This window comes from Exophiala xenobiotica (genome assembly GCF_000835505.1).
Source record: "Exophiala xenobiotica strain CBS 118157 unplaced genomic scaffold supercont1.1, whole genome shotgun sequence".
Classification (NCBI taxonomy): domain Eukaryota; kingdom Fungi; phylum Ascomycota; class Eurotiomycetes; order Chaetothyriales; family Herpotrichiellaceae; genus Exophiala; species Exophiala xenobiotica.
The window spans coordinates 5,406,977-5,420,296 of record NW_013562494.1 but is presented as its reverse complement, the minus strand read 5'-3'; the positions used below and the strand labels follow the sequence as shown (position 1 = coordinate 5,420,296).

The window sequence follows — 13,320 nt, the reverse complement described above, 5'->3', positions numbered from 1 at the left end:
AAGAGCCGTGTGAGTTGACGAATGCCATTTCTTCACGTGTTGAAAGAGGACGTTGGAGTGTCAGTATTTGAAGAGGCCGCCAAGTGAGAACGTGGTCGAGTGTATGGCTGAGAAAGTTCGATGAAGAAGCGACCAACTCTGTCACAATATTGGCGCCGGTGGCATCGGGATCTCACCACTACGTACCTTATTGTCTGCACCGCAAAGGCTTCTCCCGGATGCTTGTCCATCCACTCTCACTCTCGAGGCTCCTATTATAGGCTTCCCGTTCAATAAGCCGACGCCCTATACCGGCTCTAGGCTAGACGCCTGGAGTTCGTCTCTCGGTAGTTGGATCACCGAACTTTCTCGGCAGACCGTGCGCTACCAGGTACCACGTGTAAGGGTCTGCGACGTTGATGCGGCGCCTCCAAAAGTCCATCGAGCACGATCGAGAGAACCATGTAAATTACGTGCTTGCTTGCGAGCTTGCTTCCTTGGCCGCCGAGCTCTGACTGACTTACCTGGTAGGAAGTTAGGACAAAGGCCAGCCAGCCCTGACCTAGTTGGGGAGGGTCGAAAGAGAAGGCAATAGGAATGCGGCACGCTGGCTTTGAACCCGGCAATATACCAATACTCGTATTCGATAAATCAACGCTTGTCTGGCTATTTTGATGCCCCGTACGAATAGAGGTAAAATGACACAGGCTCTCCTCAGCTCCATGTCATACAAGTAGCATACACGTTGAAAACTGTGGTCATAATCTCAACAGCCTCGAGGCAATGATCTTTTGTGCTCGGTCTTCCAACACGGCCAACGATGCAGCATCGATATCACAGCCGTGCATCATGGAGCTCATTTGGCTTGCGCCTTTCGATGATAGTAACAGAAAATATCGTAGAACGTATGATTTGGCTCGGTCACAATTTCATCCTCCATTGAGCGTGAACGTCGAAGCCCTCCTTCATTCCTGGTACTCGTACCCTGCTTTCTGATTCCGATCAAACAAAACTAGGAGAATCAGGTGGGAGCGACTTCCTTTGGTCGGTCATGCTGCTCAACAGGCTGTTTTGTGTTTTTCCAAATGTAGCTAGCTAGTTCGTCGCAACCGATAACGTGGTACTTTCCAGTCTTGGAGGCTTTGAGGTACGGGTTGGATGTCTTACTACACACAATGCTGATCTCTTGTAGATTTTGGATGGTTTGTTGGTCTGCTTCCTCAAGGTCGACTGACATCTCAAGAGCGCAATCCTGGAGGAGTCGGTCAGTAGTGAATTTATATTGTGCAGCTAGATTTTTCAACTCACGCATTTCCATGTAAGACGTCGATGAGTTTTGGGCCCTTTTGGTTTGATCAACTGGTTGATGAGATCCTCGAGTCTATCACCACTGCCGGCATCCCCTTCAGGAGGGACAGAACCTGATTTTGAGCCCTTCAATGGAGGTGGTGCAAGGTTGTATCCTTTGCGCTCTGGAGGGGTTGGTGGTGGTTGGAGCTGTGCTTGGGTAGACGTGGGTGAGCCCATTGCCGTAAGGGCTGGATCGGTGGGTGGGGCAGACTGACCACCAGGAGCAGGCTGCAGCAGAGGCACCGATGGCGCTCGAGGAGTACCATTAGTGCTCGGCAAAGCGTTGCTGAGGCGGCGAGCCTCACGAGGGCTATCGAGACTGGGATAGTAGTCGCCTCTCTCTGAATCCGGCTTTCGGGATGAAGCACTCAGAGAAGGAGACTGTCCTGGGTCGCGTGAGATGCCATCAGAACTCGGAGCGTCAGTCATGGTCACGTCTCGATCTCTTGTCAGATAAGGACGTTCACCGGCAGTCGGCGGTTGATCAATCAGTACGTGATGACCGTTGCCGGCATCTTTGATGATGCCTTCAGCCAAAGCCCAGTTCGTAAGATCTTCGTCTTCTCTTTCTTCCTTGGCTTCGACAATGTCTCGAGAGAAGTGACCACCAACGTGCTCCATACGTTCATTCCAGCTGCCTTCACCTTCGAAGACTCTGCCGCAGAAACCACAAGTGCTGCGTTGGGGAGGCTTTCTCTTCTCTACCCAGCATCGATTTCGCACATCTTCAAGACTGTCCTCAAACGCTCTCCAATCCTTAGGGTCACCAGCGTTGGGCGGGAAGTTAGCTGAACCCGGGCCGGACTCAGGCTTGTGCATGCGTCGGTGGTGCTGCGTAAAGAGGTCCTTGCGGTTAAAGTCATTGTAGACTCTTTTGTGACCTGGAACATTTGGGTTCAAGTCAGGGTTGCAGGAACCCACATCACACCGGTAAAAGCCAAGCTGTAGATGTTGGATGGAAACGTGGCGCTTCCATTCGTTCTTGGAGCTCAGCGCCACATCACAACCATAGTGAGAAAATGAGCAGATGAATTTACGCTTTGCGGGCTCAGACCGCTTAGCTCCAGAGCCCGGGGACTTTCGAGCTCGAGGCTTGACGACCCGACCAGGATGGGTGTCTGAACCCGAGATGGATTGAAGTGAATCCTTGCGGGGACGAGGTTTGATGATGCGATCCGAAGGACTGCCTCGAAGAGACGCGGGGGTTATGTTGATGTTGGCGTCAGTGGCCATGGTGTGTGTGGTAAATGGTGAGTAAAGTGGGTGGTGGGTGAGATTCGGACTTGTGCGAAGACGAGGCTATATGTGGCGACAAGGCACGACAAGGCTTTTGTGCGGAGGTAGAGTTGCCAATGACTCTCACAGAGGCTGGGTCATCGTCTAAAGCTGTTTTGGTGATGCAGAAATTGATGAAATTGACGTTTAGCAAAGGCGCTCGATGAGATGAATGGAAAAGAGCTCGGTAAGTCGCGGTAAGAGCTTTTTATCGCAGAAGCGCGCGGCGAGGCTCGCCAAGGCGTGGCAGTTGGTGAAGCTGGGGTGAAAAACAGCTGAAGAGAGAAGGCTGTGAAAGATAACACATGCGACAGTTGTTTTGATCTGGGCGCGTCGTCGAGAATTGACGGTAAGGGGAGCGAGATGAATCACCACAACACAGCCGTCCCAGAGGGTGAAGGGGGAAAAGGGTGGGAGGAGATGGGCGAGAGAAGGGTAGAGGAATGAAAAGGTGAATGAGGGGATGCTTCAACGTGTGGTAAGTTGGGACAAGGCTTTTAGCCTGTAAGGCTGCGGGAACAGAATTCACCACCGAACGAGAAGAGAGATGGAGCATGGAGATGGGGTCAGGCTCTCGCATTATTTTTCAGGCTTCAAGCTGTCAAACGGGCCGGGGTCTGACTGGACAAGACTCGAGGCTAGCCGCAACTTGCAACCTTGCTCGCCTGTGCTTCAAAGCACGCAACGCCTTCGTTTCGTTATCTTTGCGCGGCTACTCTTTGAGAACGGCACGTGTCGAAAGTCAGCCTGCCGGCCTAAATACGAGTACAACCACAGCTTCATCGACTTTATTCCTGAAGCCATCAAGGTCTGCAGCTTTCCCCGTCGACGACCACTCACCTTACCGCTCCCGGCAGACTCCGCAGGGACGACTGCAACTGTAGGAGCGGATGGCATTGACAAGGTGGCAAGGCCAAAGCACAGAATAATGCTCGAATCCCAGTGGGCTACGATCTGCCGAGGCTGTATCACAGTACAGATGGTCATGGCCAGGACTGAAGGAGGGCAGCCTAAAGCGACAAGGCTTTGGAGACGCCCGTTAATTTGACCAGCGACACAGAGCTAACGAATCCTCCACCTCGCTACCCACAGCAGAATTCAGTCTTGCCTCTGCCGGGATGCTTGGGGCCTGACAAGCGGCCAATCGCAAGAAGAGACCACTTCCATATTGCCCCTCTTTTCCAGCCTCCAGCCCATCAGCACGCTCGAGCCACGCAGGACGAAAGATAACATACGAAGGAACGGGGGGAGAAGAGGCGATAAAGCGTCGCCATGTGGTTGCATCGAGTTCGCGTCGAGCCGAGACACACGACATCATGCTCCATCACCTCAAATTCTGCGGAGATTTGCCACGCTTCTTTGTATTGCCAGACACCCGGCCGGACATGAGACAGACACGAGGCTTGAAGCGAGCCTTGTTTGGTCACAGATAAGGCCAAAGCTGACACTCAAGGCTGCGAGAGGACTCTGACGAAACGTGTGCACACTGATGACCTCCAGCAGAATGCCGCAGTCGACTCGCAGCTGCCAGCAACAGTGAGCCCGACCATTCATTGGTACCGGGTTCTTATGCCTCTACGACTAATAGCGACACACCGCTCCTTGGCTTGGTCCGACGTTAGGTGGTCACCTTGATATAACTCGCACATCATACGGAGTAATGTTACATGAATGAGCGAGCTGATAAGGTGAGTGTGCATAGATATGGAGTAATGCCCTATCGGATAGAACCTGGGCCGTCGAGCGAGCCTGACTTTCCACCTCACGCATCGCTTACCAGCCACACGAGGCCGAAGAGTTATACGAGTACTCCGTACGGAGTAGTACCTTCTGATTTGATGGCAGCCTTTCCCTCTTCCTTTGCCTCGTATCAGCCAACGCACAACGGAAACATCATACTCACTGTTCGTCAGTCACATTCAATTTCCTTTTCAGTCCCTCTTTGTCCGTATTTCCATTGACACTTATTACCTCGGCACTGACTGGCATTTCTCCCAACAATTTCGAGAGCACTCGTGTTCACTTCGTTTCTCCTTCCTGTACCAGCATAGCCTTACCCCGCACTCTATCGGGCCTTTTGCTGATTGGCAACAGGAAATGCATGCAACCTTGGTCAGATTTTTCCCTCCATCGGACATTTTCCGCTCGTCTTCAATCTTGAGAGGCGACCTAGCGGAGAGTACGCAGCTACCACTACGAGCACGTGTACGAGGTACTACCGCTGTGCAGTACAACAGTAGTCCAAGCCAGCTCCCCGGAAAATCAATCCTCCTTCTCCGCCAATTTTGGAGCAGGCTGCGCTCCAGCCTTTCCAACTCAGGCTTTTCTCCTACGTAACTCATTCCTCCTTTGTCTATTTCATTGACACATAGCCTCGATCAACATCCAATCTCTTTTGCTTCCTCAAAAACTCTGCTCAGATTTTTCAGGCACACATGACCAGCCAATCTGATGTTCTTGCTCTAACGCTGGCTGAGAGAGCCTGTTCCCCGCGGAATGATACTCGACGATGGCGAGAGATGAACGATTTGCGCGCCCTGATGACCATGAAAAATCTTCTAGTGACGTTCATACAACGGTTTACCCCAGAATAGCCCTATAAAAGACCCTCTTTACAATTCCCACTCGAATCTGGGGTAGCCTTAAAGACAAGCATTGATCTACTACCAAGCAATTGACCCTGCACAGATACACCACGGTACCTGAATTTGAGACAGACGAGACACAACTGCAATCAGCATGCCCTCACGAAACCCATCTACCTCCTCGCAATCCAGCACCGGCTCTACTTCTCACCCCTCTTCCCGGCACGTCTCCTCCGTCTGCTACCCTAAGGGCAAATGGTACGACTGCCTCCGGCCCACAACCAACCCCTATCAGGGCTTCGGCAGCATGGCCAACTTCGCACATATGTCTGGCAAAGAGAACCAGACGGACGCTGGGGAGAACTGGACACGCGATATTTACGGCAAGATGAGGTAGAACCACTGCGACGAAGTTGGAGAACAGGACAAGATTTATCCTGAGAAAAACTGCAAGCAGCAAGTCTACCATATGAGACGCAACAGAATTACGACCAAGCCTGCTATTAGGCATACAACGAGATGAGGTGAACCATTTATCATGACGACAGCACGACTATTTTGTTCTCATTTTTGTATATAGATCGCGACGAACTCATATAAACTGGGTTGGGAGCACGTTCTCGAACGACGGGATGGGCTGAATTGCTTTTCACTGAACGCTAATAGCGTTAGTATGTTGGGATTGTGTTCGGATGATATAACAATATATTCATCAAGTACACAGATCACTCTATCTGACCAGGGTCTTGTTCTGTCATGTCTTTCTCGATTTTCTCTTCCGTCTGTGCAGGAGCCCCCGCATCCACCATTTCGGTATCCTTGGTATCTTCGGTGGGTTGAGGATTCTGCTGAACCGCATCTCCTTCCTCAGCCTCAGCCTTGTCCGGCTGCTCGTGAATGGGTTCTTCTTGCTGTTGTGCATCATTTCCTTCCTTCGTCCCGCCTTCCTCTTGGGTTTCTGCACTCTCTTCCCGATTGACCTTGCCACCCTCGTCCACGTTTGTCTCCTCTTTGCCTTCTGCCTTCTCGTCCTCTCCATTCGCTGTCTCCTTGACATCTATTTCCGTATCAGCTTGCTTCTCCCCATTCCCTTCAGCCTCCGCTTTATCGTCCTGCACCAAGCCTTTCATGTCCCCTCCATACTGCACCTTCTCACACATGACGAACCGATTCTTACTCGCCCTCAGCGCCCTCCAGAGATTGCCCGCCTTCCGCTCCTCGAGCTCCGCTTTTTCCTCGTCCGTCACGGCAAAGTCCAAATCCAAGTCAACACGCTCAATCTCCTTATAGTACTCCTCCAACGTCGGCACCTTGTACCGACGAGACGGCTGTTTCAAGGCCTCCAGCGGTTCGATACGCGAAAGGAAAGCCAAATCCGCGGCGCCTGGCGGATTGGGCAAGGGCGACCTCACATTGTGGGCGATCTTCGTCAGCGTATCGCGGGCTTGCAGATACGCCTGCGCCGTGACGCTTTCTCTAGAGATTGGTGGGCAATTCTCCGCCTTCCACCGGACCCAATTTTTGTCCCGCGACAAGACAGTGTCGACCATGCGGTAGTAAAATTTCCCTTCGTTGCCATTGCCCTGTTGTAGGTATGCTGCGATACTCGAGCGCGTAGATTGCGCCCATTTCGTGTCTTCGTCGGAGAGCGTGTAGGGGTATAGTACAGACTTGTTCGTAAGACCCTCAAACTTCGATTTCGGGGCTGGCGCGAGACTGAGTAGGAAGTCGAGCATGATGAGGGCTTGGACGAGGATGTGTCGCCGAAATGCGATATCGTGAATCTCCAGGTCAAAGAGGTCCCGATTCGTTAAGTATTTAGGGTTGAAAGACGATGTTGCCGTGGGGGAGTCGGTGTTGGTGAGGGTACGTTTGCGCTTGAGGCCGCGCTTGACGTCTTGGGAGGTTGTACTGGGTGCGGAGCTCTGGGAGACGGACTTGAAGACCGAGAGTGTGCTGGAAATGCCGTCTTTGAAGGTGGCCATGTTTGCTGGGTCAAAGATTCGGGAAGGAGAAGAGAAGAGGGATTGGAGGGACCAGAATTTAGGGTAGAGGGTGTCGAGGTCGGGAGGAGGTCGCACTTTTTCTTCAGGTTCTACTTTGATAGATTTCGAAGGCGCGGGTGTGCTTCTTGCAGTTCCCTTTTCTGCGTCTTGTAGTGATGACACTGGAGTCTGAGCGCCGGAGGCACTCCCTTGTGGTGTCTGGCTATCCAGTTCCATGGGTTTAATTGCGTCGTCGGACTTCTTAGGCGCAGGATCAAAAGTGGTGACATTCTCGATGTGGAACTCGCCGCGCAGGTTGACGGAGGATTTGTCGCCGAGTGGAAAGGACTGGAAGAGGAAGATAAACACCCGGCCGCAGAAGACGGTATCTTCGGCGCGTGAGAGGCGGCGCAGGAGTTCATTACAGCAACGCAGAATGACCAGGCTCTTTTGTTTGAAATGTCTCGCTGTAATGCGCTCGCGACGTGATTCGAGGTAGTCGAAGACCTTGCGGCAGCCATCGATGGTCTGGCTATCAAGAAGCTCTTCCACCAGCCAGAAAGCCAGTCCAAAATCGCATAATTCGTTGTCGGAGAGGATGGTTGCGGTGTCTAAAAGGACCCATACTTGTGAGAACGCCGGTTCGGAGATGTCAATCTTTGCGATCACGTCGATAAAGAAATCGCGGAAAACGGTTTCTAGCGCGGCATTGTGCAGTTGTAAAATCTCTGGGGAAGCATGCTGATTGCGTATAGAGCGGATCTCGTTGAGGAGCTCAGCGCAGTCTGTTTCGAGGACCGGGCTGTCCGTGTCGCTATCTTCGCGAGATGAGGTGAGCTGTTGAATATGAGTCTCGATGAAAGGTTTGTAGAGCGCCACGGCCGGCACCTCGGTGGCAGACATGGTGGTCGAGATAGAAGGGTGAGAGGAAGACGAGGTTCGAGGCTCGAGGTTCGTATGGTGTCACCGGACTTGCATTGAGAATGGATAAAGTCTGCTGCACAGCTCTGGCCAATTTCGAGTCGATATTGAAGAGCCGCTGCAGCACTTTGCGCGAATGCTGCAAGTGCGCAATCTCTCCGCTCAAGAGAGGTGTACGGAGTAGCAGGCAAGGCAGGGTGCCATGTGAAGGCAGTGTTGTGACGAGGCTGCGGAGAATTTTTGGTGATTTGCGGAGTTCGTCTATCGACAAGGCTCCAAGCGCTTTAAATTTTAGATTCTCCATTCAACCTCTCCAGCACGCGACAATGGGTCTTCAGCTACGGCCTACAATGGCACCTGCGACTGATGCGGCTGGAGGGACACATGGTGCCGACGCGAATCCATGGGAAGGGTTGGCAAGAAAACACTGGCTGGAGAAGGTGCCTACCAAAGCAAAGCCAGAGCTGATCAAGACTGCCATTTGGGATCCTCTGGAACAAGAAGATTTCACACTACGGTCGCTCGCAACACTGGAAAGCCTACAAATCCTCGAAAGATTCCTATGGCCTACCTTTTCCGCCGAGTCCTCAAACCATCACGTCCTTCTCATTGCAGTTTTCTTCAATGTTAAACAGAGAGCAAATCTGCAAGACTGGACTCTGTTCGCAGATCGACCTCAAGATTTCTCGAGCTTGTTTCGTCGAATACTGTCGCTAAACCTCGATTCCTCCCTCCGCATCTTCTCCCGCCTATCAGTCCTCAATTTTGTCATTGGCGCATTCCAATCATTGGAAAATGAGCCTGTACGCAAGGAGTGCGCACCACTTGTTTCGATCTCGACCTGGCACCATCTACATGATGAAAGTGCGAGAGAAAGGCTGCTTGAAGCCAGCGCAGGCAGGAAAAAGGCATGGAGAGCTGCCCAGCGACGGTTTGAGGCAGCAGACCAGGAGACTCAAGCTCGGTTGCGATTCGATCGAGCATGGCTATATTCCATGTCCATTGACTTTTTTGCGCGGCTGAACGTGCCGAAGCTGGAAACCTCCCAAGAGATGATATATTGTGAACGATTTGTCGAATTCCTGATCGATCTGATCAGTCAACTGCCGACCAGGCGATACACGAATCCGCTCCTGCAGGACCTCAACACCGTGGCCATCATTCGGACGTCGAAAGTGATTGAAAGAGACGATGCCGGACTCTTTCGCGATCTGGTGAATCTCTTTGACCACTTTCAAAGCTTCGCAGTCGACGATATGGGGGGCAGCGAATCTGGGCACGATGGTATCCGTAAGTCGCACTACGAAGCGTTGGCTAGACTACAACGTGTCTCTTTCCAGAAATTTGAGAAGAAACTCAAGGTTCTTGCCTTGTCAAATTATGGATCCATCGACAAACGCAGCGAGTTGGAATCTCATTTCTCTACGTTGCCAGACGCCGAATTGCAAGAGTTGGGTGAGCATCTCGGATTTCGAACATCCTATCCAGCATCAGCCGGGATCACTGCAAGCAGAGCTGTGATGCTTGAGACTCTTCTGTCATCATTCTCCAGACCCCGCGATTTTCAGGAAGTCGTGACGAAATTGTCGGTCTTGCCGACGTCGGAATCGCTATACGACGCGAAGCTGCTGAGAAACGAACACTATGACGGTTTCCGGCCACTCGGGATCCCCAAATTGAATCTCCAGTACCTGACGCTGAGCGACTTCATGTGGCGGTCTTTCCAATTGTACCAAGCTGAAGCATTTTATGGCATCAGGAAGGACATGGAAAGCATCGTCAAGCGTATGAAGCCAAAGGCAGGCAGAGATCGAAGTAGCACAACATTCGAAGGCTTCTCGAGGATGGCTCTACCGGTCAGTCCACCTGCCATCATTGAGGTTGGCGCTCCCAAGGTTGGTGAGATCACGCCCAGCTTTGTCCGTGCCGAGGTGATTCTGGATGTCAGCCGCCTCACAGACAATATTAGAAGAGAATGGGATAATCTGAAGCCTCACGATGTGGTATTTCTGCTTGCGGTCCAAGCTCCTGACAATTCCCGCCTCCTTATGAACGGCCACAGTGCCGAGTCTGAGGGAGAGCAAAGAGTGTTTACGGATCTGAGAGCAGCCGAGGTCTTCCAAGTATTGGATGATAACGCAAGACCCTTGAGGGACCAGCAGATGAACGGCCATACCTCCAGACCACGAAGAAGACGTCTCTTGCTTGACTTGGACGCTGCCGCCTATCTCGCAGACAAGGGCAAAGTTGCACGTGGTGGTAAAGACATCAATGCATCTCTCAATGTCATTGCCAGGAGACAAGCTCGCGAGAACAACTTCAAGCCTGTTTTGGAGACTATACAGAAGCTTGTGTCTTCCCAAACCTCACTCCCGTCATGGCTACAAGAGGTCTATCTGGGATATGGTGACCCGAGAAGTGCTTCATACCATTCTTTACCAAACCGGATCGAGTCTCTTGATTGTCTAGATACGTTCCTAGATTGGAATCACCTCACCGAAAGCTTTCCTGGCAAGATCGTCGAAGCCGTCTCCGAACAATCCGCACCCCTCAGTCCTCCTTTTGTTCTCAAAGCGTCAACGCAAGACGTTGAAACATTACCTACGAATCCCAAAAAGCGAAGACGAGATCAAATGGAGCGAGATTCATCTACGATCGTCGCTTCTACATACAAGCCTCGCAATACCGGCCCCTATCCGACGGATGTGCCCAAGAAGAACGCTATTCGTTTCACGTCGAAACAAGTGGAGGCTATAGTGTCCGGGACACAGCCTGGCCTCACTGTCATTGTAGGACCACCAGGTACAGGCAAGACGGATGTGGCCACCCAAACCATCAACCTTCTGTACCACAACTTTCCCACAGAACGCATTCTACTGGTCGCGCACAGCAATCAAGCACTCAATCAGCTTTTCCAGAAAATCATTGCTCTTGACATTGACCCTCGGCATCTCCTGCGATTAGGGCACGGAGAGGAAGAATTGGAGTCCGAAGCTTCTTACAGTAAATATGGTCGTGTCGAGTCATTTTTAGAAAATCGGCAGATGTACCTGTCCGAGGTCAACAGATTGGCAGCATCAATCGGCGCAGAGGGCGCACATGGCAGCTCATGCGAGACTGCTGACTATTTCAACCAAGTCTTCATAAAGCCTGCATGGGCGCGTTTCTGGGACGCTGTTGATGCCAACGGAGCAGATGTTGCCGATGTGCTGGCCGCTTTCCCTTTCTACAATTACTTCAAGGATGCTCCTGTTCCGGCAATTTTCCCACCTGATATCACCCTTGAGGGAGTGCGTGATATTGCTTCTGGTTGTCAGTATCATATTGACAAAATATTTTCGGAGCTCGAATCCATCAGACCCTTCGAAATACTGCGAAACAACCGCGATCAAGCCAATCACCTATTGGTGAAGGAAGCTCGCATTATTGCAATGACCTCAACGCATGCTGCTATGCGGAGATCGGAAATTGCAGCCTTGGGCTTTCATTACGATACCCTTATCATGGAAGAAGCAGCTCAAATCACTGAGATTGAGTCATTCATTCCTTGTGCGATGCAAGACCCTGATGCGAAGTCCGGACAACTACCTCTCAAGCGTATCATGCTCGTTGGAGATCATTTGCAAAACTCTCCCATCATTCAAAACTTGGCTTTGCGACAGTATGCCAATTTCGAGCAATCACTCTTCCTTCGCTTTGTCCGACTCGGTGTACCTACTATTCATTTGGACCAACAAGGTCGGTGCCGACCATCAATCGCTGAATTGTTCAAGTGGCGGTACAACAATCTCGGCAATCTGTCCCATCTCCTCACGGAGCCTGATTTTGCCCGTGCCAACGCAGGCTTCAGGTACGACTACCAGTTCATTGACGTCCCGGATTACCAAGGGCAGGGAGAACGCGAGCCGACGCCTCATTTTATTCAGAACCTTGGCGAAGCCGAATACGCCGTTGCATTGTACCAGTACATGAGATTGCTGGGCTACCCTGCTCGAAACATCTCGATTCTGGCGACATACGCTGGTCAGCGCGCTTTGATCCGTGATGTACTCGATCACAGATGCAAGAGCAATAAGTTCTTCGGTTCCCCTCGCATCGTGACCACGGTGGACAAATACCAGGGCGAACAGAACGATTATGTGATTGTGTCGATGACTCGGACACGGTCTGTTGGGTATTTGCGAGACATTCGTCGGTTGACTGTTGCTCTTTCACGTGCGAGGTTGGGACTTTACATTCTCGGACGCCGCGACCTTTTTGAGTCATGCTTTGAAATGAAACCTGCAATGGATTTATTGTTGCAGAGGCCGGATAAATTGGTCTTGACCACTGGCGAGATGTTTCCTACTGAGCGACTGCTGGAGGATGATGTGCCTGGCACGGAGATGGACGGCGTGGAGCATCTTGGACAATATGTCTATGAGATGACCCAGGCCAAAGTGAAGGCCATGGGTGGCCAGATCATCGTGGAAAATGCTGCGCGTGATGAGGATACTTACGCCGATGGGGATGCGGAGGAAGATGTGAATGAAGAGGACCCTCTTCACGAGGCAGTGTAGATCAGGTAGATTAGTGATACCCATGCTTGAATTGACACGTCCGACGCCTTTTTTACGTAGTCATTTCGCGTCTGCATTCTAGTCAATACACGATGGTTGATTGAGACTTGTTGTCGTAGAAGATGGCATGGAACGCGTCTCTCCCATATTCCGCTTTATAACTCTCTCCCTTACTGTCTACGTGCCTTGTCAGACGCGAACAAGGCCTACGTGAAGGCTTCTATCCCAGCGCAGACATCTTCGTTTCGCAATAACTACCAGGTAACATATCGAGCCGGGTCAACGCAAGGCTCAAGAGGTCCTCCTCACGTGTATTCGAAGTTTGTGCGTCTATGCATTGTGTCTCAACTGGATCCGATACCTACAAATGTAGTTGTAAAATTGCGCAAAATACAATAAGAAAGAATAAGGGAATTGGGAGATAGATATTTAGATATTTATAGTGTGATATCTATCGTTGCTGGCTGATCAAAAACAAAGTCGCCTTCCCAGAAAGGCAAGATGTCTGCCCTTTGTGGCAGGTATGACGTCACTATCACGCTTTGCTCTACCTCCACTGACCAGTCACTGACAATTCACTGACCGTGGTCCCCTCGCCGTCCGATGTGAACTTTCCCCTTCCATATTTACTTTTCAGCTACTCCCTTTTCCTTCTTTTTGGTTCAC

General features: G+C 51.4%; 4 protein-coding genes across 4 annotated transcripts; 2 read left to right on the top strand and 2 right to left on the bottom strand.

Moving 5' to 3' along the window:
* Positions 1–597: 597 nt before the first annotated feature.
* On the bottom strand, positions 598–3,129 carry PV05_02133 (uncharacterized protein). The gene is made up of 2 exons (XM_013467212.1): positions 1,288–3,129; positions 598–1,231 (listed from the first exon to the last, which is right to left on the bottom strand). The coding sequence occupies exons 1-2, from the start codon at positions 2,560–2,562 to the stop codon at positions 1,001–1,003; spliced, it is 1,506 nt and encodes a 501-aa protein (XP_013322666.1). The 5' UTR covers positions 2,563–3,129; the 3' UTR covers positions 598–1,000.
* Positions 3,130–4,844: 1,715 nt separating this feature from the next.
* On the top strand, positions 4,845–5,881 carry PV05_02132 (uncharacterized protein). The gene has a single exon (XM_013467211.1). The coding sequence runs from the start codon at positions 5,344–5,346 to the stop codon at positions 5,584–5,586; it is 243 nt and encodes an 80-aa protein (XP_013322665.1). The 5' UTR covers positions 4,845–5,343; the 3' UTR covers positions 5,587–5,881.
* A 26-nt stretch (positions 5,882–5,907) lies between these two features.
* On the bottom strand, positions 5,908–8,302 carry PV05_02131 (uncharacterized protein). Its single transcript, XM_013467210.1, has one exon. It carries the CDS (start codon positions 8,075–8,077, stop codon positions 5,915–5,917), a length of 2,163 nt encoding a protein of 720 aa, XP_013322664.1. The 5' UTR covers positions 8,078–8,302; the 3' UTR covers positions 5,908–5,914.
* A 112-nt stretch (positions 8,303–8,414) lies between these two features.
* PV05_02130 (uncharacterized protein) lies at positions 8,415–12,699 on the top strand. The gene has a single exon (XM_013467209.1). It carries the CDS (start codon positions 8,422–8,424, stop codon positions 12,652–12,654), a length of 4,233 nt encoding a protein of 1,410 aa, XP_013322663.1. The 5' UTR covers positions 8,415–8,421; the 3' UTR covers positions 12,655–12,699.
* Positions 12,700–13,320: the final 621 nt, after the last annotated feature.